The following is a 24,263-nucleotide window of genomic DNA, read 5'->3' on the forward strand; positions in this document are numbered from 1 at the left end:
GTATAACATCTTATTTGTGCTGTGTAATATTTTGTAATTCTTTATTTTGTGTACCATATGAATTGTGTATGCTTGTTCCTCTACAAATAATGCAATAAATAAATACATTTTTCTGATACATTTAATTATGAAACAGTTCACTGAGACACACATATTTTTATATATTTGCAGATACTAGCACAGCAATACCAGATACATCTGTTTATAGCACATCAAATACAAGTTTCACAGCCAAACCAGGTATGAATACTAAGTTATTTCTGTTATTATCAAAACTTGTGGTATAAGTGGCAAAAATCATTGTGATTACACTAGAATGAAATGTGTTAAAAATTAATCTTGGTGCTTCAAATGTGTGTGATATTCAGTGACTTACTGGTACTAATATGGTAAAATTAGATGCAGCATGCGTGTGACAACGCCATAGTTTTTTTTTTCTTTACATTTAGTTTATTCATTTGTTATATCGGCAAGCATAGAAAGCAACTGTCCCCCTTCACAGAGCCAGAAGCATTATCTTCTTATGCGACTTACTTAGAATGCCACAACATACAAGTGTAAGTTAAGGAATTAAATTCAGGAAAATGTGATCATAACCTTAACCTTAACACACTATGCAGTACTGCCAGACAGTTCCTTCTGTAGTGACATCTCACTTTAATCCCAGCAGCTCTGTTCTTGTTTCCAAGTTGCAATTTCAGTGTACATAAAACTGGACTGGTAACTTTACTGTCTTCTTATATCTAAGCCACGTAGCTTCCAAAACAGAAACAGGCTGCTGTTGGCATTTTCTGCTATGCAGTGGGAATGTACTGTCACTTTATGACTGATGATGTGCACCTGTAGGTTGGAAGCTTCATTAGGTCAGAAGATGCACTTGAATTCATTAAAAAATCAATTTACTTTCCACCCTATTCATTTTGTTACAGTTCGTTCCATAGCTTTGTATTGCAAGCGTAACTTTCAGAGCTGACAACTACATTTCATTTTAAGGCATGATTTGGGGGGAATGAACTCAGGCAGCATGTACTGTTGACTCCTTTAAGTGGTTTGGTACAGAAGAGTTTTATTCATTTAGCGTATTTAGTTTTGGTACAATATAGATTTTTTTCATGTTGGCATACCGTTGCTTATTCAGTTTTGGTACAGTAGAGTTTTATTCTTAACTTTCTGTTGCTTAGTTTTGGTACAGTAAAGCTTTATTCATGTTAGCAGGACTGCTGCTTATTCAGTTTTTGTACAATATAGATTTATTCATATTTGTATACTGTTGCATATTCAGTTTTGGTACAGTAGAGTTTTATTCTTGTTAGCTTACTGTTGCTTGTTCAATTTTGGCACAGCAGAGTTTATTCATGTTGGCGAACAGTTGCTTATTCAGACTTATAGTTCACCTTCTATTAGGTGACTGTTTTTATGACTGATTTAGCTTTTAGCAGTGGAATAGTTTTTCTTTATGTTAAGGCTTTTATGCTTTACCATGTTTCAATGTTTCAGTTGGCTACTATTAAGTAGTGTGCATCTTTTGGCTTTACTCTTCCGTTACTGTACACATTCACTGGTTTTAGATCTTGTTTTTTTTTTTTTTTTGTTACTTTTGGGCATCTTGTGTTTTTCCTGTATATTTCTTTGGGTTTAGCACTAACTTAATGAAATGTCAGGAACATGGCAGTATCATTTGCTGGCCATTTTCTTTGGTACCCAGTCGTCCTGAGGGTTTCATTTGTTGTTTTAAACAAATGCTCAGCTATGTATTTTTTATTTTGTGTCACTTTTTCCTGAGTAGCTTCCTGTTTTTTTTTGTTTAATTCTGTGGATGGAACTATCATGACCAAATAAGCAATGTTGTACAAAAGGCAACAATAATCTGTATATGCAAATGAAATATGCTATAATCTGTATGGCTATGCACTCTGGGAAGACAACATGTATACTCAGAGGCTGCTGTGTTATTGGTGGTCTTTGAGAAGTCTCGCAAGCTTTTTGTAATAGAGTAGCCATTTTAGAAAAGGTCACGTTTTTTCCTGTTTTATTATTACTTATTTTTATTTATTTACATTTGTTTGACTCTCTGTGTCCTACTATCAGCCTTATTTTACAGAAAAACTATATTTTTATAACGGTATCTGCTTTTATAGTAAATAATGGAGCTTCTCTGCAATCAGAATCTAAGGGTAATTACTTTAGCTCTCCCTTTTGAATAAGTGAATTGTATACAGGTTTCTATACATTTAAATACATTTATCAATAATCTGAATCTTCTGGGTAAATCTTTTGAATTGAAGCACTGTAACTGTAATCTTTAATTATCAGTTTTGCTTGCACTTATAAAATGGTTCAAGTTGTTCATTATTTTTTTCTGGAAGGGAAGTGTACATTTTTATGTTTTAAGTATTTGGAGAAATGAGAACTTCGGATGTGTGTACAGTGACAGCTCTCACCATTACAAGATTGGTGCTTTAGTTTGGTTAGTAAAAGCTTGAAATAACAAATATGCTTGACTACAATAGCCTGAAAGAAAACAAGACCCCTTTTATCCATTTTGATGCAACACTAAAATTGGTAAAATGCATTAACCTTAATTTTTGCCATGTTAGAATAATTGGGCACTGATGGTAGTGTAGAGTCAACAGCAGAAAGAGAGACAATGCATGCTTCCCTCTCATATAACACAAACAGGAGATACACTACTTTGTATCAGGTCACTAATAAGAGTGGATGTACAGTATAGATATAAAGACTAGACTGCAAAATTAAAGACAGTATAGATGCCACATACCTCTCAACTGTCCCTAATTTATATTTTTGCCCTGGTTTACTATCAAAATCATTAGTACAGGTTAGATGAAAATGGGAATGTCGAACAACAGTTGGATGATTCCCGTTTTGTCTAACCTGCACCAGTGCAAGTGTGGAGTTTCACGAATGCCAACAGCAGTGTGCCGAACTGGTGGTTTATGGTACCACATTTACTGAGCTGGGCAATGTAGTGAATCTGCTGGCTGACAAATTGAGCTCCAACTTTACCCCCAGCCACCCCAAGAAATACCTTCAAACATAACTTCCCATAACTATTAATAGAAGCAGGTCCTGGTTACAAGAACACAGCCTCTACAGGACAGTACTCTGGCCCTCGACAATCTACCCCCACACTTTCTGCAGCTAGCAGCAAACTCTATAGCTTATCCCATCAGCATACTCATTAACAGATCAATTAAAGAATCCCTTGTCCCAGACATCTGGAAAAAAGCATTCATTCTCTCCTTACACAAAGGTGGCACCAACACAGACACAACAAACTTTCGATCCATAGCAATTCTCTCACCCCTCTCTAAAATACAGGAAAAATGCATCCATGCCCAACTCCTCAACCACCTGCATGAACATCAAATTTTATCACCCACTCAGCATGGTTTCAGACCAGGAAACAGCACCACTACCGCCCTCCTATCCTTCCTTGATACAGTTAACCGGGCATGGGATTCTGGTAAATTAATTGTGCTCACTTTTCCTTGACCTCTCCAAAGCTTTTGATAGCATTTCCCACACTATCCTCCTCTCTAAACTATCCACCCTCCACATTTCTCCCCCTACCCTACAGTGGTTCAACAGCTATCTCTCCAATAGGCAGCAATCCACCAAATGGCAACAATCTTACTCTCCCTTCCTCAATACTTCCACACGGGTACCCCAAGGCTTCATACTTGGTCCTCTCTTATTTAGCATCTTTATTAACAACTTTCACACCACTCTTCCACAATGCTCAGTAATCCAGTATGCTGATGAATCTACAATAATATGCACTGCAAATTCCAGCTTTGAACTCCAGCAAATTACCCAGAATGCCCTCACAGCTACTGAATCTTGGATGCTTAACAATCAATTTGCCCTAAATCAAAAAAAAAAAAAAAAAAAACTAGTAATTTGTACTCCTAGGAAAACCACTCCATTTGATAAAAAACTCTTCACTATACAATCCCAAGACAATACCACTACAGAAGTTGTCCCACATGCTAAATTACTAGACATTATTATAGATGAAAACCTTAACTTTGACCTACACATAAACAATAACATAAAAAAACACCAAAATCTTGGCATGCTCTACAGGCACCAACACTTTCTTAGCCTCTCTACTAGACAAACCCTTGCAACTACCTTTTTATTACCCTCTCTCCTTTATGGTGCCCCTCTCCTCACTAATATCCAAAATTCTACAAACTGCAAACTTGCTATGTGTTACAACAGAATAGCAAAATTTGCCACCAAGGCCAAATTCTCATCCCACCACTGTAAGTCACTGAAACAATTCACAAAATAATCTACAGACCCACAAACTGTCCTGCTCTCTCAACTCTACTTGCCAAATACCATCCCAGCAGGCATCAAAGATCTGAAAATCATCTACTTCTAAAAGTAGATAAGCCCACCTTACCTGCTGGCCAACTCCTCTATTCCATCACCGTCACCAAACTATGGAACTCACTTCCACCTTCTATAAGAAACACAGGCAGCACCACCACCTTCAAACAAATACTGAAAAATCATCTCAACTCTTCCTGGCTATGTTCCAGCTCTATAACCTAACCTCTTCACTCTCCTTATATGATTACTAAACTCCTCTGTCTTTTGCTACTAATGACTGATGATACTTTTTCCATATTTATTTTATCTTCACTTGTTGATACTAGTACAATAATACTGATTAATATATCTCTGTTTATACCACTCTGATTAAATTAATTGAATTCTGCTTTAATGTATATTTTCTGCATATATTACTGTAATCAAACAAACTAGATTCCTGCTTTTATGTATATATTCTGTATATGTTACTATATTTACTATCTCTGATACTGTTTCTACTCCTGTACTAATTAATGTTTATATTTGTTTCTGTATCTCGTTGGAGCTTTTCTCCCCGGGCCTCCACTGAAAATGGGCTCTTTTAGGCCCAGTGGACTTTCCCGGTAAACAAATGCAATAAAATAAATAAATAAAATAAATATAAAAGCTAGGGTCATGGTATATAAAAGCTAGGGTCCATTTAGTATCATGGTATATAAAAGCTAGGGGCCATTTAGTATCACGGTATATAAAAGCTGGGTCCATTTACTATCATGGTATATAAAAGTTAGGGCCCTTTTAGTATCATGGTATATAAAAGCTAGGGTCCTTTTAGTATCACAGTATATAAAAGCTAGGGTCCATTTAGTATCATGGTATATAAAAGTGAGGGTCCTTTTAGTATCACGGTATATAAAAGCTAGGGTCCATTTAATATCATGGTATATAAAAGCTAGGGTCCATTTAGTATCATGGTATATAAAAGTGAGGGTCCTTTTAGTATCACAGTATATAAAAGCTAGGGTCCATTTAATATCACGGTATATAAAAGCAGACCTAGCTGGGGAAAAAGAGTGACTGGGATGGGTAAAGATACAGAGCATCTTCATGCAGAGAAAGGCCTTACCCTAATCCTGAAAGAGTGTAAAGAAGTCAGCAGCAGCAGACCCAAAAAGGCTTTTGTTATCCAGAGGAGCATCCAAAGGTTTGGCCTTGATATCATCAGGCAAAGACTGAAGATGTAACCAGGAATGATGCCTCATAACTGAACCAAAGGCAGCAGCCCTGGAAAAGGCATCAGCAGCATCATAGCCACATTTTATTAAGTGACGGGCGACTTGAGAAGGGATCCTAACAAGGAAAGAGCAGAAGCCTTCCTTTCAGAATCAGGAAGGTCAGATACCACCCTAGGAACTTGGGAAAGGAGGACCAATCCCTACCTGGTCATATAAGTCTGGTAGTTAATAGCCCTAAAGAACAAGGTGGCAGCAGTATGAACTTCCTTGCTCAAACTTTCCATAGCTCAACTGTGCTTATCAGAAGGAAGGAGCTTAGTAGACAGCAACAACTTAGACAGTTTCTCAGAGGAAAATGATACCACTGAATGGTCAGCAGAAGAGAAATGTACAGTCCTCAGGCACCCTGTAGAACCTATCAGGCTTCTTTGACATATGAGGCCGAGATTTGGGAGATGGGAGATAGGAAATTTACCCCGGAGATCATGTTAGTCACCCTGCTAGACAGGGGTCCAGGGAAGTAAATATTGTGGGAAGAAATATCCAGGGAATTGTTATGGCTAGGCTGGTATAGACCCTAGGGCTGATAGTCTAGTACCAACCTATGAACCTATGAACCTATGAGTCAGGAGCCACAGAGGCTGCAGGAAAAGTATCCAAAGGGCAGCCAGAACAGGAGGGACAGATGATGGTTTGGGAGACTCCATTTGCAGGAGCTCATAATACCTCTTTTGAATGTCAGAGAACAGTCCCACTTAAAATATTCCATCATGTGGGCAATTGTATCCCCAAAGGACAACTCTTTTAAGGGGGAATCTGGACTTAATGAATCCTCTTCCTTTGAACCATAGTCCAGGGAGGAAGGAATTTTGGAAGAATAAGCCAGAGATTCTTCCCCGGAATCAAAATCCTCATTCGAGGAATCCAATAACCTAGGTCTCTTAACAGGAGTGGAAGATCAGGGGAGAGCAGGAACATACACCCCTTGAGGAGGCTTCACACATTAAACAAACCCTGAGTGAAATCCTGCCATGTATGCTGAGGATCCTTAACAAGAGGTGAAATATGTTTAGTTTTCTGCTTCTTTTTCTGCAGGAGGTCCACCTGAAAAACCTTTGGAGGGTCAGACCCTTGATGTGACTCAGTAATGGTGGTAGGAATTTCCTCCCTCACTAAAATCTGAGGAATCACCTTTGGTCCCTTTGATATTACCAGCCAGAGTTCCCATTTGGTATCAGGTGAAGATGTTGGAAAATTCTCCAAAGACATGTGAGAACGTGAATCCATGTTGGCATCTGGCAGGGTATAGCAGAAGAATCCAGTGCAAGCACCGATCAGTCCTTGGGGCTTTCACTAGTCTCTAGAGAGCTGGCTGGTGGAGGGTGGACAGCAACCAGATTGGGTATAACTTTTTTGGCCATCTTCTTGGCAGACAGCTGGTCTTCAGTATAGGAAGATTCCACCATAGCACTCTGAGCCAACATCTTAAGTCAATGGTCTCAAGATATATGGACAAAGAGGAGAGGTGACTCTGTAGGGTCTTAGGCACAAACACCTGACAGACAGAACATTGTGGATGGTTATGGGAAGCACCCAAGTAAAAAAGACACTGGTCGTGATGGTCTTTATGTGGAATCTGCCTCCTACACTGACATTTTACCTCTCTGTATGACATGAACACAATACCAAACAATAATAAAAAAAGAAGAGAAAAACTCCAATGGGGCACTTATCTGAAATACAGCTTAGCAACTAGCACAGCAGAAACATGTTCAGACCAGCATATGATAATGGCATTAAAACTAGTGGCAAAGAATTTCTGAGTGTTTGCATCCATGTGTCAACTTTATGCCCTTTGTCATACACAGGGAACATATGTGTGATGTGCGGCAACCTATAAGAGCTGAAGGCTTTGGCATACTGGCCTGATATGAAGAGGAGGAGATCAAATATGCTTATGCATGAGTGTGTATATATATATATATATATATATATATATATATATATATATATATATATGTGTGTGTGTGTGTGTGTGTGTGTGTGTGTGTGTGTGTGTGTGTGTGGGGGGGGTATGTGTGGGTTTGGGTGTGTGTGTGTAAATACATAAATTCACCTGTTAAATTTAAATAGATTGCGTGGAAAGCAACAGCAGGAGACTAACTGGGATGTGGTTCCTTTTAAATACAACTGGTTCAGCCTTTCAGCTCGGCTGTTTTTTGATAGTGAAGGCATTTGAGGAAGATGTTATTAAGACATTATTTGTTGAACATGTTAGCGTATTTAGGAATTTTAGAAACTAATATGGCTAGGGAGGAGTGCTCTGCACTTAAAAGAATTCATCATGGCTGATAAAAATGGGGGTTATTGGGTGGGACAGGAAAGATTATTCTGTAGAAGCATACAAAAAGTGTCCAAACCTCCACCCTCTCTAGTATTTATATTCCTCTTTATGCAGATGACATAGCTATCTTTCAAGCTAATCTCTCATGTTTTAGTCATAGGGGACCCCATCGTTAGACAAACATACATACATATAATATGAGTAGAAGGTAACCGACTTTAACAATTGGTTTAACTTTTGGTGGCATTCAAAGAGAGTACAATGTTTTCAGCTAGGAAGAGTATGGTTTACATCACTATTTTTATAATGTTTTTATATTACTTATAGTGTATCGTTATACAGCTACAAACTACATCATGAAAGTTTTACATAACACATTTATTCACATAACAGTGCACTTTATTTCATAAATTAACTATATATTAAATATATTTATCACATATATATACATTACATATTTATTTATTTATTTGTTTATTTATTACATATATTTCATGCACATTCTATATGTCATTATAGATAATTCAATGGAATATTCAACGATACTTGATGTAATTTTGGTTTTCAGATATTTTAATACTGAGTGTCCAATATATAATTGTTACTTGTCTATGTTTTCTTTCATAAACTATATTCAGAGCGATATTTTAAATGTCATAATTCCTAAAAAACACACTGTTTTAGACTAGCAGATTATTGAGTGTCATAAAGTTTACATATATTATTAATTGATTGTGCGCTGGTACCTTACAAAAGGCTTTGTTTGTTTTAATTAATTTTTGACTAACAATGTAATTGGCTATCTTTCCCGCCAGTTCCAGTATATAAGAACAAGTTTTTATTTAAAATAACATCTGATGAAGCATAGTCCTATCTACGTGAAAGCGCTTATCATTTTATCTTGTTATATGGAATAAAATTTACTTTTTTACTACTACGGAATTACGTGGAATTTTTTACATTACATCGTGGTGAGACCAATATCTCTTTTTACTGTATGCTTTGGATTCGTGATTTTTGGTCTCTTTGCAACAGCAGTTACATCTAAAACTTTTATTGTCACTTAGTTCCAAGATTTCTTAACAAGTAGACGTTTCAGAGTCAAAATCATCTTTCTCACCTCTGGAACCTATCACCAAAGGAGTGAGTGCCCAGGACTCTATATCTGGCTCACTGCTGTTTTCAGTCTTTCATAAGAAACTACCCTCCACCCTCTCTAGTATTTATATTCCTCTTTATGCAGATGACATAGCTATCTTTCAAGCTAATCTCTCATGTTTTAGTCATAGGGGACCCCATCGTTAGACAAACATACATACATATAATATGAGTAGAAGGTAACCGACTTTAACAATTGGTTTAATTTTTGGTGGCATTCAAAGAGAGTACAATGTTTTCAGCTAGGAAGAGTATGGTTTACAGACTGTACTGTTTTATCAAGGGTTGTCTGCACCTTTCCATTTTAGTCTTTTGAGTATTGGTTAAAACTTTGTCCACCCCAACAGTACCTTTATAGGGAATGTCATCTTAATAAACCTTCCAACATAGCACAACAAATACAGGCAACTTGAAGGTATTCCTGCTCAATGCCAGGAGTCTAAAATAGAAAACTCTAGTCCCTCCAAGAGCTCCTTACCATGGAGAATGTAGATGTTTGTGTAGCTGCATATATGTAGTTTAAAGTCTTGAAAAACAGCCTGGCAGTGCAAGGCTACAATGTCTTTCACACGTTTAGACCACCTACTGCTCAGGAAAGGACAAAAGGTGGAGGAAAAATCCCATACTATATCATTGCAAGCTATAGGTCTACCCCTATGACTCTGGACACCCATACTGTGTACCTAAATATATTGGAGTCACTCTGCATTGAGTCCACCATTTTAGCCATAGGTGACTTCAATTACCCCACTATAGACTGGGAGATATACACAACACCCAATGTGCAGGCACAGAGACTCCTAGACTTTGTCAACACAAATGCTCTAAACCAGCTAGTCCATGCACCCAGTAGGGATGCCATCATCCTTGATATAATCCTCACAAACATGGCGAAGCTTTACACTCTCCCAAGTGTTACATACTCAGGTCAGATTATAAAGTTGTCTCCTTTGAAATCAAATTAAATCCTGCAACCACATCCAGCCCAAGTACCACCCATCCATCCATCCATCCATCCATCCATCCATCCATCCATCCATCCATCCATCCATCCATCCAACCATCCATCCCATCCAGCCATCCTCAACCCCTTTTTCCCATTTTTGCAGATGGGGTCATTTATTCATTATTCCATACCAAACCACCCACTACTTAATGACACCCTAGCAAAATTTCAAGTCTCCCCAAACCATAAGGACACTGTTGGCAATACAGAATTGTTAAAAAAACTATACCACCATTGTAAATAACTGCATTGAGGCAGCTGTACCCACCCAAAATAAGCATAGGACTAACTCATAGAACACACCACCATGGTGGAAAGCAAATATCAACAAGCTATATAACAAAACAAAGCTAAGACTAGGAAGTGTAATGCCCAACATGCCAAAAAAAAAAAAAATCAATAAGCAACGCAGGAGTCTTATCAAATCTGCCAAAACCAAATTTGAGGTAAAGATAGGCTTGTGGCAAATGACAACCATGATGTCTTCTTCAGTTATGTACACAACTTCAAAGGTGACACACAACAGTGTGTTGAACTAATTGTAAACAGAACCACCTCTACTGAGACGGAGGATATAACAAACCTACTACTGGACAGATTTAGCTCCAGTTTCACCTGCTGATCCCCCTGACACTTCCGAAAAGATACCCTTGACCATTAATACCCCAATTGTCACTAGCAAGCAAGTCTTCAATGTGGTCTCCAAAGCAAATAATACTGCATCTATGGGTCTTGATAATATCCCAGGTAGCCTCCTGAATAGCATGAAACATGACCTATCTGGCTCCTTAGTATTTGTATTCAACTTTAGCCTCCAAACTGGTTTCATGCTTAGCAAATAAAGGAATGCAACAATCCTTTTCCACAAGGGCAGGCCATCTACTGACCTGAGTAATTACAAACTTATATGCCTGACTAATCTCATATGCAAGACCACAGCAAGAATTATCATGGATATTTTAAGTAAAGACATAAAAAGTCTTCAGATGCTGGATCCAAAACACTTTGGATTTGTCAAGAGCAGATCATGCCTACTCAGTATGGTGGATTCCTTCAAGAAAGTCATCAAAGCTATGTACCAGGGCAAAATAGTGCACACTGCCTATCTTGACCTGGCAAAAGTATTTAATACTAGTCCATATTTCGGTATTGTCACCAAACTCAAAACTAGGAGTAAACCCCTATTTCACCCACTGGATACCCAACTGGATCACAGATGGGACACTGGAAGTCAGGACAGGGGACTCTACTTCCACAAAAATGCCAGTCACCAGTGGAGTCCCTCAGGATCTGTGCTGGGCACTCTCCTTTTTGGCATCTATTTTTCGAAAGTCAAAGCTAACATTAAGGACTTCTGATTGACCAAGTTTGCAGATGATTGCAAGTTTGTCATGATTATAGACTCCCCCAAAGACGTGAATATCCTCTAGTAGGGTTTGTTGCAGACTAATAATTGGTGCTAGTGCCATGGTCTAAAACGCAATGACAAAAAACAACGGCATTGTTTTGGGCAATTACCACATGAGACAATACACTTCTAAGCATTGATCCAGTAGTTAGTGACTTGGGAACATATGTAGATAATGACCTGGCATTTGACCATCATCTGTCTACCTTTTTTAAGAAAACATTCTGTATTGTGAAATTCATTAACAAGGGTATGATATTCAGGTCGGGTCTATATCATATGAGCGAATCGCACAAATTGTGAACACTCATAATATCAAACATACCGGACCTTGACCCCCCGCTAAATATATATTCCAACTCCGAGATCACACTATAGTGAGGAATGGGCAAATATCCCATTCTTCACTGTACCGTGATCTCAGAAAAAGCACTTCGAGGTCTGGTACATTCGATATTATGATTGTTCTCAATCTGTGTGATTCGCTCATATAATATAGACCCATTCGGGTCCAAATATATCATTATCCTGCTGTATTCAGCACTCATTAAACCAGGCCTAGAGTACAACATTCCCTTCAGTATGCACCTTATCTGGTATAGGCAACAAATGGAATACCCACAGAGGGTCTAAATAAAACGAATAGAAGGATGGACTAGGCAGGCTGCTTCAAAGCCTTATCATCATACTCAGTCCCCCATAGACTACTGAGAGGTGAAAACACTACTCTTATTTATACCATGTGATGCAGCGGTATAAACAATGAAGGGTTTGTTGAACTCGGGATGCCAAAATGGATTCGGAACACAGGGCATCCATCAGCTGTTGAAAAGTATTACGTACCGCTAGTGACCATTAAGAGGCACCCTCCCATTTTTCAAACGTGTAACAATGCATGCTACAGATGTAAAATGGGGCATAACCTTTTGATAGTACCCAGCTAACCCAGTAGTGCTCTCACTTGCTTCTTAGAGCCTGAAATAGGCCAGCTTAATACTGGTTCTTTTTTCTATCTCTGGGCAGAAGAATTCACCTGTCTATTACACATCCTCAATATTATATCTTTATGTCTAATTTGCAGAGGAAAAATGTGATCCAGAATGAAGGAAAATATGCTGTAATAAGCTATCTGGTGTTGAAAATGTTGTCTTTTAATTTCATAGGTATTTACTAGGCTATGGATCAGTGAGGATCTTAAGATGCCTAGCCTTACATTCATATGGTCATTTTAGTCATTATGTTTTGCATACAATCATAAGACTGAACAAGACTACGTTAGAACATTTACATGTTTCCCCTATCCATGAGGAACAGGGTGCTAAACTAGGGATGAATCTGTGGTTACTCAGCCATTTGTCCAAATTCCACTTGAACATTGAAAGACAAATACTTTGCTTTATGTGGAGTGGAAGAAAGTTCCATAGAACTGGTATTCTCTGTGTTACAAACCTATCCCTTCAACATGTTCTATTCATTTTGCAAAAGAGATTGAAACCCGTTTAGAAGGTGTTCATGATTGCAATGGACTTGTGAATGTGTAATTGCTCTGAAACAATAAGATCTGCTGAACTTTGATACGCAGAGCAAAGGTCACCTCTCAGGACCCTGTATGGTACTGAGAAGTGAGACAAGGCTTTGAGACAGTTTACTTAGTTTTTATGATTTAGACCCTTTATATTTTTTATTGAAAAAGCTTGGTGAAAGTTCCAGCTGTGAGAAGTGTTTGGACAGGTACATACTAAAAGGGGCATTATACTCAGTTACTGGCATAATAAATGTCAAGTACAGTGGAACAATTATATCTCTGCATCTGAATGTACTACCTTTAGATATAAGCTGTGCATTGAAAAAGGACTTCCTTACAACAGTGGGATCAAAGGTCAGTCCATAGTTGACATAGGCTAACACAGGTTCCCAAATCCCTAACTATGGGATCAATTTTCAGGAGTTTTGTCAATATAATAGTTACAAGTGGAGTCATGCTTGCCAAAGGATACAATTATACACTTGTTTGCATTTAGTTTTATTTCATGATTTTGACACCAGCTATTTGTCTGGAACAGGCCTTCTTAGGGGATCTTGATGTCCTATGCAGAGATTATAATGGCACCAAGTTTACAGTTATCTGCAGACTTAGTCAGCCTAAAACCCTTAACATTACTTTTAATCTCTAAGAACTAAATGCCAAGGAGGAGTAGCCCAAGGACTGAACCATGGGGTACACCACTAGCCACAGATCTTTTGGAGGCGGTATAGATGCCATCTCTAACTTCCTAGGTTCTATTTGTGAGCCAATTTGCTATCCAATAAGTTACACACAGACTGACCTTTAGCTTGGAGAGTTTATCTGTGATATCTGAGCATGGCATGGTGTTGAAGACCTTTACAAGGTCTAGATAAGTGGTGTGCACAGTTTTGCAATGATTCACTCCTTCATTAACTTTTTTGAAGAAGTCAACCAGGTTAAGCAGGCAGGACCTGGCCTTGGCAAATCAGAACTGGGCTGGATCAAAAGTCTGTAAGTTCCCATATGCTTATATATAAATTTCATAATGATCTTTTCCATAGCCCTACAGATGATGCTGCTCAGGTTTATGGTCAATAATTGCCTTGATCCATTGAAGCCTCATCTTTGTGCAAGGGAATGGCTGTTGCTGACCACTGTTCATCCAGCATGAAGGCTGTTTTGAGGTTAAATTAAGTAACTTCTGTAGGGGATCATATACGTCATGTAACCTGCAGGTAGCCTTGCATGTTATCTGACTCCATAGATGCAGTGTTGGACTTAGCACTTTGAGGACTTGTTCTTGGGAAATTTGAGTAATGTGATGTATGTGGGGGTATATGATCTAAGAATATTAGAGGGGAGATGGGGTGATATTTGAACTAAATTTGTCTGCTAGTAGATTGTCTATGTCCTCTGGATATGAGTATGTGATATAATTTACTATTAGCTCAGCACAGTACTGAGTATTGTTTCTGACATTTTTAACAAAAATAAAGAAGGCTCTGTAGTTATTCTTTGCCTGGTTGGCTATTTTTACCTCATACCTAGCTTTGGTTGATTTGATCTGGATCTGGCGTTCCTTGTTTAGTTTAGCAAGAGTATTTTTGGTATCTTTAGATTTAGATTTATTTTTGTATTCAATAAGTTTTGTCTTTTCATTATATAGCCTGTTTATGTTTACATTCTACCATAGGGGCTTATTTCTGAATGTGGCACTGTATTTATTTCTTAGGAGGAAGATTCCACGTAAGCATTTTTTTCCTGGCTTCCTCTGCTGGAGAGATTTAGCAGCACCCCACTGTCAGATCTAATGTGGATAAGAATGTTGTCTTCTTCAATCTTTCTGTTAAAGCAATTTCCGTAGGCATTGGGCAGCTGCTAAATTTTGAAATCATTGCAGAACCTGACCGTTCGATCAGGCTTTGAGGCTAATACCGTGGGGCTGTTCGAATTGCTTTTTAACTCCTCTCCTTCCTCCTGTACATCCTTTTTCAGTGACTCTGATATTATCTAAGGTTTTATGGTAATGTTTTTTCCTGTTTGGTCTCAATATTGTGTTGAATCATTTTTTTCTGTCAAGTTGTTATAAAAGCACTTTATATGTTCTAACAGAAACTCCCTTATCTCCTGTTACTGTAGTTTAGGTAGTAAGCCGTCTACCTGCACTACGGGCAAAGAGGTCAGTTGTTTTTTTCTGTCAGTTCCATTTCCGGTCAGGTTTACATTTAATTCCACACTTTCAGAAAGTTGCTATAGTACATCTGTTCTGACCTGTTCTTACAAGCATCTCTCACCCTGTAGTTTATAATACTAGCTTTTTCCAATTTTAAATGGACAATGTAACTGTACTAAATGCTTGTTTTCTGCACAGGGGAACAAAACTAACAACTGATCATTAGCTTTAAATTCCCTGGTTCTTGTGTTTGCACTATACACCCCTTCTCATGTAGCCTGGATTCTTTTCCCCTGTTCCTGTATGATGGACATCACACTTTCAGTCTATCTTGTAAGTTGTTGTAGTTTTCTATGACACTTTGTAATGGGATATTCTCCTCAGGTTTCATTGGTGATATCTAGCAGTATATAAAGTTGCCTGCTGTATAAAAACTCAGAAGGTCTGAGCCCTTTGAGGCTTGTTGTACTTCTCTAATGGTAAACAGAACATGCGTATGGTATTAACCAGTACCATATTTTTACAATCTTCCACAATAACCTTTTTCATTGTGGAGTTTAATGTTTGGTTAAACTGTTCTACTAGCACATCTGAGGATTGTACACTGAGGCTTTTAATTTCCTGACCTAAAAGCATTGAACAGGTTGTGCATTATTGAGGACAAAAGTGGTTCCCCTGGTTGATGAGTATTTCTTTAGGTACCGGTACTCTGGAAAAAAATAACTAACTTCCTAGCTACAAATGTAGCATTATTCTTACATAGAAAACCAAAAAGTAAAAAAAGTCACAAAAAATCAGTAAAAACTACAAGAAAAAAATAGCCAAGCTAGAGGTTTTACTGTGTGATATCTTAAAGCTCATGTAATAGAGGCCCATGGGATATATGCAAATGATCAATTAAGGAGATCAAGTGTTTCAGCTATATGGCTTCTGAATGTCCATAACTTTTTACCTCTTCTTTTTAAATCTTTGTGGATACATTCAGGCCAATAAAGCTAAACCCCACTAGCTGTGGACATGCATGTTTTGGCCTTCTTATGACCTCTTTACCACAGCATAAGTGGACTGTTTGGCTATACTTTAGAAACACATGTTTTTTCCACCCAGCTGCTGTCCATAACCATTAAGGTGTCTGCAAAATATCCCAACTAACATCTGAACTAAAGAGTAAAAAGTTCACACAGACAAACCAATTAGCAAAAACTACAAGAAAAACCTAGCCAAGCTAGAGTTTTCACTGTGTGATACCTTAAACCTCCTGTAATAGAGATCCATGGGATATATGGAAATAACCCCTTAAGGAGAATATCCATGACTTTACTTTTTCTTTTTAAGTTTTTATGGATACATTCAGGCTGATAAAGCCAAACCCCACTAGCTGCAGACATGCATGTTTCGGCCTTCTTATGACCTCATCAGCACAGCATAAGTGAACTGTTTGGCTATACTTTAGAAATACAGGGTACATCGAGGAGAGTCTCAGGTTACTTAGTTGCATATTCCTAAATAATCACGCTATACCCTCAAACTTCCTAAACCTATTCAACTTCACCCAGACCATAACCTGCCCGACCTGCATAGACAAGCGTACCAAAGAGCAATCAACATTAGACTAGATTTTGACTAATAAACCCAACCTTGGTTACCTAGCAGGTTGTCTAACAGACTCCCTCAGTGACCATACTCCAACCTTTCTATACAGAAAACATATCCATTCTCAATGCAACATTACTTACAAATACATCCATAGCTAAAAAACTTCTCCCCCTCCTCGTTTAATCAGCTATTTCAACAATGCAACTGGGCACCACTTAAAAACCTCCAACTAGACCTGGCTGTTCAGTACTTCAACAATGACTTCCTTAGAATACTTAATAATCTTGTTCCCACCAGAAAAGTTCACTCAAAAACCAAACACCTACCTTGACTAACCACAGACACCAAACTGCTACTAAAACACAGAGACAAAGCCTGGGCAGCCTACCACTCTACCAGACAAAAAAACTGTGTACATATCAACAACTAAGAAATCAAGCTAAGAAACAAATCAAGAAAGATAAGCTTACTTCCTGACCAGTAAACAGACAGACCTAAATGATCCCCCAAAATTCTGGCAAAGCATTAATTATCTCCTCAGCCCTGGTCATTCCTCAACCCCTGCCCCAGTCACCTTGAATAATACTGACCCTATTGCTACTCAATTCAACTCTCATTTTGTACATACTATAACCTCTCTGCTAAATGACCAACCTAACAAACCTCTTACCCTCTCCACTCCTACTTCAGATAATCCCTACCACTTCACTTTTACTCCTGTCCAAACTAGTTACATAAAAACACTCCTAGCCAATCTAAAACCCTGCTGTCTCACAGCAGACCTACCTCCAAATTAATTTCTAAAAGACACAGCTCCTTCTATTGCCTACCCCATATCAGTCCTGATTAATAGACCTATTTCAGAATAATACATCCCAATTCTATGAAAACTATACCACATCATTCCCCTTCACAAAGGCGGACCATCTAGAGAACTCACAAACTACTGTCCTGTAGCCATCCTTTCCCTCCTTGTAAAAATCCTAGGAAAGTGAATCCACAATCATCTCCTCAACCACATCCTTACTCACAGCCTACTATGCAGTTCCCAACACAGCTTTAGAGCTAAACATAGTACCAGCACTGCCTTATTGTCTTTCACCAACACCATTCATCATCTCTTAAATGAAGGCCAACTTGTCTCCTCTATTTTTCTTGATATGTCCAAAGCTTTTGACACCATTTCCCACTAGCTACTACTTAACAAGTTCTAATCCTATGGCCTCAATTCCTCATCCCTGTCCTGCTTCCATAGCTATCTTTCCAGTTGTCAGTAAACTACTAAATTGGAAAACAACCTATCCCCCCTACTCTCCATCTCTGTCGGCATACCCCAAGGTTCCATACTTGGCCCTCTCCTCTTTAGCATATTTACAAATAAACTCAGCTCTGCAACTAACCTAGCTTCCATTGTCCAGTATGCTGATGATGCTACACTTATCTGCTCTGCCCCTTCACCCCAAGAACTTCAAGTAAAAATGCAGTCTTCCTTTCAAGACATAGAAAAACACCTCTCTGAACATCAACTCATTCTAAACCCAAACAAAACTAAGATAATAGCTTTCAGTAACAGGAAATCCAGTCCATGCCAGTCATGTCTCTCAACCCCCTCCTCAAACTTTACCAAGATGGACCCTACTAACCAAACTAAATTTCTAGGTGTCACAATAGATAAAAGTCTAAAATTCGATAAGCATATTTCTCTGACAATCAAAAAAGTTCATATCAAACGTGGCACCCTGTATAGGGCAAAACCTTTCCTATCTCACAGCATTAGGCTGGCCACTTCTCAGTCACATCTGCTTTCTACATTCCTCTATGGCTCTCACATATTCACAATTCTGTGTAAGTCTGACCTCAATAACCTGGAATCCTGTTACAACAAAATTGCCAAATTTGCCACAAATCACCCATATAGAACCCACACTTGCACTACTCTCTCTCAGCTCAACTGGGTCGAACTCCCTAACCTGTTATCCCTCAATCGATTCACCATGGCCCACAAAATAGTCCACCAACCCAGCAACCTCCCTGCTGTTTCTAACCTAGTCCAACCTTATATTAATTTCAGGTCCCTCAGATCATCAGATAAACTAATGCTAGGTTCCTACAACTAACATGGCAACTCCCTCTATTCTTACAAAATTGCCAAATTATGGAACACACTTCCTCAGCCCATCACAAAAACCCCCTAACTATCATGAGTTCAAAAAACTCTTAAAACACTACCTAGCCAGTCAATGGCTCTGTTCTTGCCATTCTCCAAGCTAATTCTTCTGGCTCCCTTACTACATTCAATCCCTGTCAATTTTTTCCCTTATGCTGTCTTGCATATAGGTTACTACCTCATTCTGCTGCTCTGCTGGAAATGGGTGCATTTGAACCTCTGTTCATATCTCTACATCCAATTACTACTGTGTGTTTCTCAGTTAATACCTCAGTGTATATATATTCTCATATACTTTGTCTCGCTGTGATTTGAACTTGTGTTTTTTGTATTCTAGAAATCCTTGCATTGTTATTTTCATATTTGCTATTGTGACTGTATTTTAATTTGTATTTTCTGTATTCTGGAGTTTGTCTTATTGTTTATTATCATACTTAGTACTGTGTCTGCATTAGAGGTTCTTATCTTCCGTAATGTGTCTTATATATATCACTACGCCTAGTATTGTAACTTGTTGGAGCTTCTCTCCCTAGGTCTCCACTGAAAACGGGCTCCTAACCCAGTCGGACATCACCTGGTTAACAAATGCAATAAATAAAAATAAATTATTTATTTATTTACATTTGTTAACCGGGAGTGTCCGACTGGATGTAGGTCCATTTTCACTGGAGGCCCAGGGAGAAAAGCTCCACAGTTAAAATAAACAGACAGTAGTTACATTGGATTTACATAGTGATTAACAATTTGATTAACATAGCAATTAATTACAAACATAGCTACAGATGAAGAACATAGTACATCAGTAGACAACTAGAATCTTTATCTGCAAAGTACATAACAGACATTACAATAAGAAGTTCCTGCTGTATAATAAGTACTAGGCTTATGAGCATCTGAGCTTGCTATAATCAAGATAGTTAGTGAGGTGGAAAGAAAGGTAGTGGTTGGATGGGGGATATTGGAGTGGGAGTTGCAAGAGCATAGCCAGCATGTTTTTAGGTGCGCTTTTAGTAAAGTTTTGAAGTGGGTGCATGATGGTACGGAGGTAATTGTGGGTGGGAGGGAGTTCCATAATTTGGATATGGCGCAAGAGAATAGTGCTTCACCAGCAGAGTTATTGGCTTTAGTGATCTGCAAGTGATTTTTGTTGCTAGATCTTAGTGGTCTGGTGGTGCGATAGGGTTGGAGTAGATTCTGGAGGGATGGGACATTTAGTGGATGGTTTACTAGTTTGTGGGCGAGTGAGAGTTGATACCATGGTCAGGGAGTTCAAGCCAGCCAAGTTCAGAAAGTGAGAGACAGTGGTGACTATGATAGGATGCCCCTGTGGAGAATTTGGCAATTTTGTTGTAGCAGGTCTCTAGCTTGTTTAGATTGCATTGCCTTGGGTTGGTATATATCGGGGAGGCATAAAGTAGGTTGGAGATAAGGTGGGAATTTGCTACTGAAATATTTGCTGCTTTGGTGAGTAGTTGCTTATTTCTGTATAACGCTCCTAGTTTTTTGTGGATTTTTTTATGGTCATGGATATGTGAATGTCAAATTTTAGTTCAGTTAAATAAATAAATAAATATACTGAAATGCATGGGTCTATATCATATTGTTGAACGTTTAATACTTTGAATCACTAAAGATCGAATTTTAGTGATCGAAATATTAAAAGTTTGAATTGCTATAAAAATACTTCTAAAAGTAAAAAAGAAAAACCTAAAGGCTGTAAGCAAGGGGGCAAGCCCCCCTGCACCCCCCACATCCCCCACTACTTAAATATACCAACTCCGAGATCGCACTTTAGTGCAATACAGTGCGGAAACGGAAGATTTCCATTTCCTACACTGTAACTCGATCTTGGAGTTGGTATATTTAAAGAGCGGGAGGGGTGCATGGGGGCTTGCCCCCCTGCTTACATCCTTTTGTTTTTCCTTTTTTCTTTTAGAAATGTTTTTACAGCAATTCAAAAATTTAACACTTTGATCACTAGTGTTCGATCTTTAGTGATTCAAAGTATTAAATGTTTGAGAATATAATATAGACCCAAAATCCATTGCTGAATTTTGCTGATGGCCCAGTGTTGGCCACAGCAATATATACCAATGGTACCTCTGTGACTGGGTTTTTAAAGTCTGGGTGATGGGTCACTTTCTGCCATTCAGGGTACCCAGCACAGAATTTCTCAAGTTTGTTCATTATTCCTGGCCAGTAAAAGACTTGATAAGGTCCAGTCTTTTATCTTGTTCATTCTGAGGTAACTTTCTAATACATGACTTTTTGTTAGACTCATCACTATGGTTTTGAAAGGTTTGGGCACTAAAATTGACATACTACTTCATCTCTGTTACCTAGTCTTAAAAGTCTTTTGGCTTTTCCCAGTTGGGGGTCGCCAGAGTGGAACTCCCATCCACTAATGATTGGCAGTGGATTTTTACGATGCTGAGTTGCCAGCCCGACGCCCAACCTTCAAAGAAGGCATGGCCATTCACGCACACACCTACTTGCATGTCTTTAATGTCACTCGACCATGGGGAGGGCATGCAGACTCCACACAGAAGGCACTTCAGCCGAGAATCGAACGGGAGAACCTCTTGCTGTGAGGTGACAATGCTAACCGCTGCACCACCACGGCTACTCTGTCATTACCTAGTGTACATTAAATTGTTTTGTAATTTAAAGTATGCATAAGAAGTGGTAATATTTTGTTCGCCCTTTTCCCCTATAAGTTTAGCTATATTATACATTCCTCTGCTCAAAGTCTTGCCTTCTTGTTGTTCCTTTTAAAGTTTATTTGGCTTAGCCAGAAGTCAGCCAACTTTGGACTTTCTTCAGGGTCAGTTTACCTTGAGGCAGGGGGCACTGCCTCCTCTCTTAGGAATACGGGTACTCAGGTCTCAGTGAGTAACTCCTGTTCTCAAGAAGGCAATCCATATTAATATTCTTTAGTTTCATTTGATACTCACTACGTTTTCTTGGTCCTTTCCTCCATAAACCTAATGCCAGTAACCCTCTTTCTTCTTTTTAAGGTTCCTGGATTTTGGTTCAACCGTAATGCCCCTCTGACCTGCTCAAGGTAGTCTTGTCTCTCAGTATAAACTACCCCTTTCTTTTTCACTTCTTCTTTATGTTGCTGTTTGTCTCAGTATGAATGAACATCTCCCTCCCACCTTATTTTTCTTCTCTAGGTCACTGTCCTATAAATGGCATCTCAGAACAAACTTATTTCAGTTTTCATTTTTTATTTACCAGTACCTGTTACTTGCAGTCTTTGCTTGTTTAAGTCTTCTGCCTTATACTGACAAAAGCTGGTTTAGAACTCTGCAGAGATTGTATCTTCCCCTTTAACTACATGAGAGAAACCATTCATATTGCTAAGTTTCACCTTCTCAACACTCATCTACTGCTTAGAATTCTCAGTATCTGTGCTGTTCTGTTTTAGCTTGTCAGAACATTTACAGTTCTCCACAGATTGTGCATTTTCATATTTCCTCCACACTTCCTAACTTCATTCTCCTGGAATATATCCTGTCACTGAAGAATGCCTTCTCTTTAGTAAATTATTTCTGCTCACTTCTTTGCAAAGCTTTCAGGCTGCAATGATATTTCTACTTCCTGCTTTACACCATTTTCAGGATGCAGCATTGCACAATGCATCATCCATAGTTCTGTCTTTGTACTCTGAGAATAGTTCTTCTTATATCCTTAGCAACATTCGTGTGCCTTTATGGCTTTCTAACACTATTCCTTACTCTTTACTGGAGTCACAGATTCTTTCGATTGTGTCTAGTGGGAGCTCCCCCACCCACTTTTCCAGCTTAGGTAGAGGTGTAGCCACAGCATTACCCATTTGCTGCCTCATCTTCCCACACTGATAAGGTAGATGATTACCTTCCTTCCATTGCCTCTGCTAATTTTAAACTGAGGAAAACGCTTCGCTATTATCCTGTAATGTTTTAAATTGGGCTCTACAGCTAAAGGATGAACTGCATTTAAAAACTCGGTGTGTATTCTGACTTGCGTAATAGGATATTGTTTTTGGTCTCCATGAGTCAAACTACTTATACTACTTTTTAGTAACAGTCTTCATTTTATACAAATACCGTGTCTTTAAATGTATAGCCACACTACATGAGTCTAGTAGCCCCTGCATCTCCCTGCCATCAATCAAGACATTGCACACAATTCTGCAGTAGCAGAATAGCACAGAGGTAACTCAACTATTTTGGTAGACAGGTTTATACCATTCCATAAGCTCAACAGCATCAGTGGTATGTGTTTTACTGGTTGTAGTTTTTACTGGTAGAACAGTATCATTGTTACTAATATAAAATCTAGCTATGTGATCCCTTTTCCATATTTAAAACAGAGTTGATCTACAGCTGATACTTGCTATTTGCCATATACATGTGATGCAAAGTTTGCCACAGGTTGAGACTGTTCAGCTTTATGCATAGTTTCATTGCATAATAATCTACCAATCCAGTAGAAATTTCAACATCTTTAATGCCAGTTTAAAATAAGAATGATTAAAGTAGCAAGCAATAAAAATTTGTTAATACCTAACATTTATACCATTGTATATTTAGTATGTTGTCCGTGTGGATCACGCCACAGTTTATGTACATGGTTTAAGTCACATAATCAAGACTTTACCATTATACTATAATAAAATGTCCTGCTATGAATCTTTTTAGCTTGTGTCACAGGCATAACACCAGCTTGAGCTAACAGTACTTTTTTTAAACATTACCACTGTCGAGATATTCAACTCCTTTCATGTCCATGAAGCCTTTGAAAGGTTTACCATTTAACTTGGCTCAGAGGATGTCAGTCCAGCTTTTGACCTTCCCCTTCTGGTGGGAGTACTATTCCAAACCATGAGATAAACCTCAATGTCTACCCCCGGCTCATTTACTTAACAAGAGGAACTGACTGGCATTCTCATGGTCTTGGTAATGACCACCATATCCTTGGCTACAGCAATAACAGTCAGATACAACTGGTCTATAGTCATATTAGGACAGAAGCAAGCACAGACATTCAGCAGAAAATGCCAAGCCCAGAATGCAGGACTGCTTTCTCTAACCGGGAAAAATATTCCGAGGTAGTGGCTCTTCAAACATTGACAAGTATAACTCAAGATATTTTCTAGCAAAGAAAAGCTGTGTGAAATATACCTGCTGCAGTCACCAATAAGGTATAAAATAATGGAGCAGAGACCACCAGTCGATAAATTATAGCAGTTTTATTAAACAGAATGAAAAAAAAAATACTTGTAAAACCTCTTCTTATACATACAGGTGAAGCAAAAGATGACATATAAAGGGCCTT

The 24,263-nt window shown here is 38.5% G+C and overlaps 1 protein-coding gene across 2 annotated transcripts in view; it reads left to right on the plus strand.

The window, feature by feature from the left end:
* Positions 1-24,263, plus strand: part of LOC122809295 — a 328,407-nt gene that overhangs the window by 228,972 nt on the left and 75,172 nt on the right. For both annotated transcript variants that reach the window (XM_044080678.1, XM_044080677.1), the window contains one exon: positions 172-240. In XM_044080678.1, coding sequence (XP_043936613.1) covers positions 172-240 — 69 coding nt within the window. The remainder of the gene's footprint in view (positions 1-171; positions 241-24,263) is intronic.

Source organism: Protopterus annectens, chromosome 8.part0 (genome assembly GCF_019279795.1).
Source record: "Protopterus annectens isolate FY-2018-M chromosome 8.part0, PAN1.0, whole genome shotgun sequence".
NCBI classification, from domain to species: Eukaryota; Metazoa; Chordata; order Ceratodontiformes; family Protopteridae; genus Protopterus; species Protopterus annectens.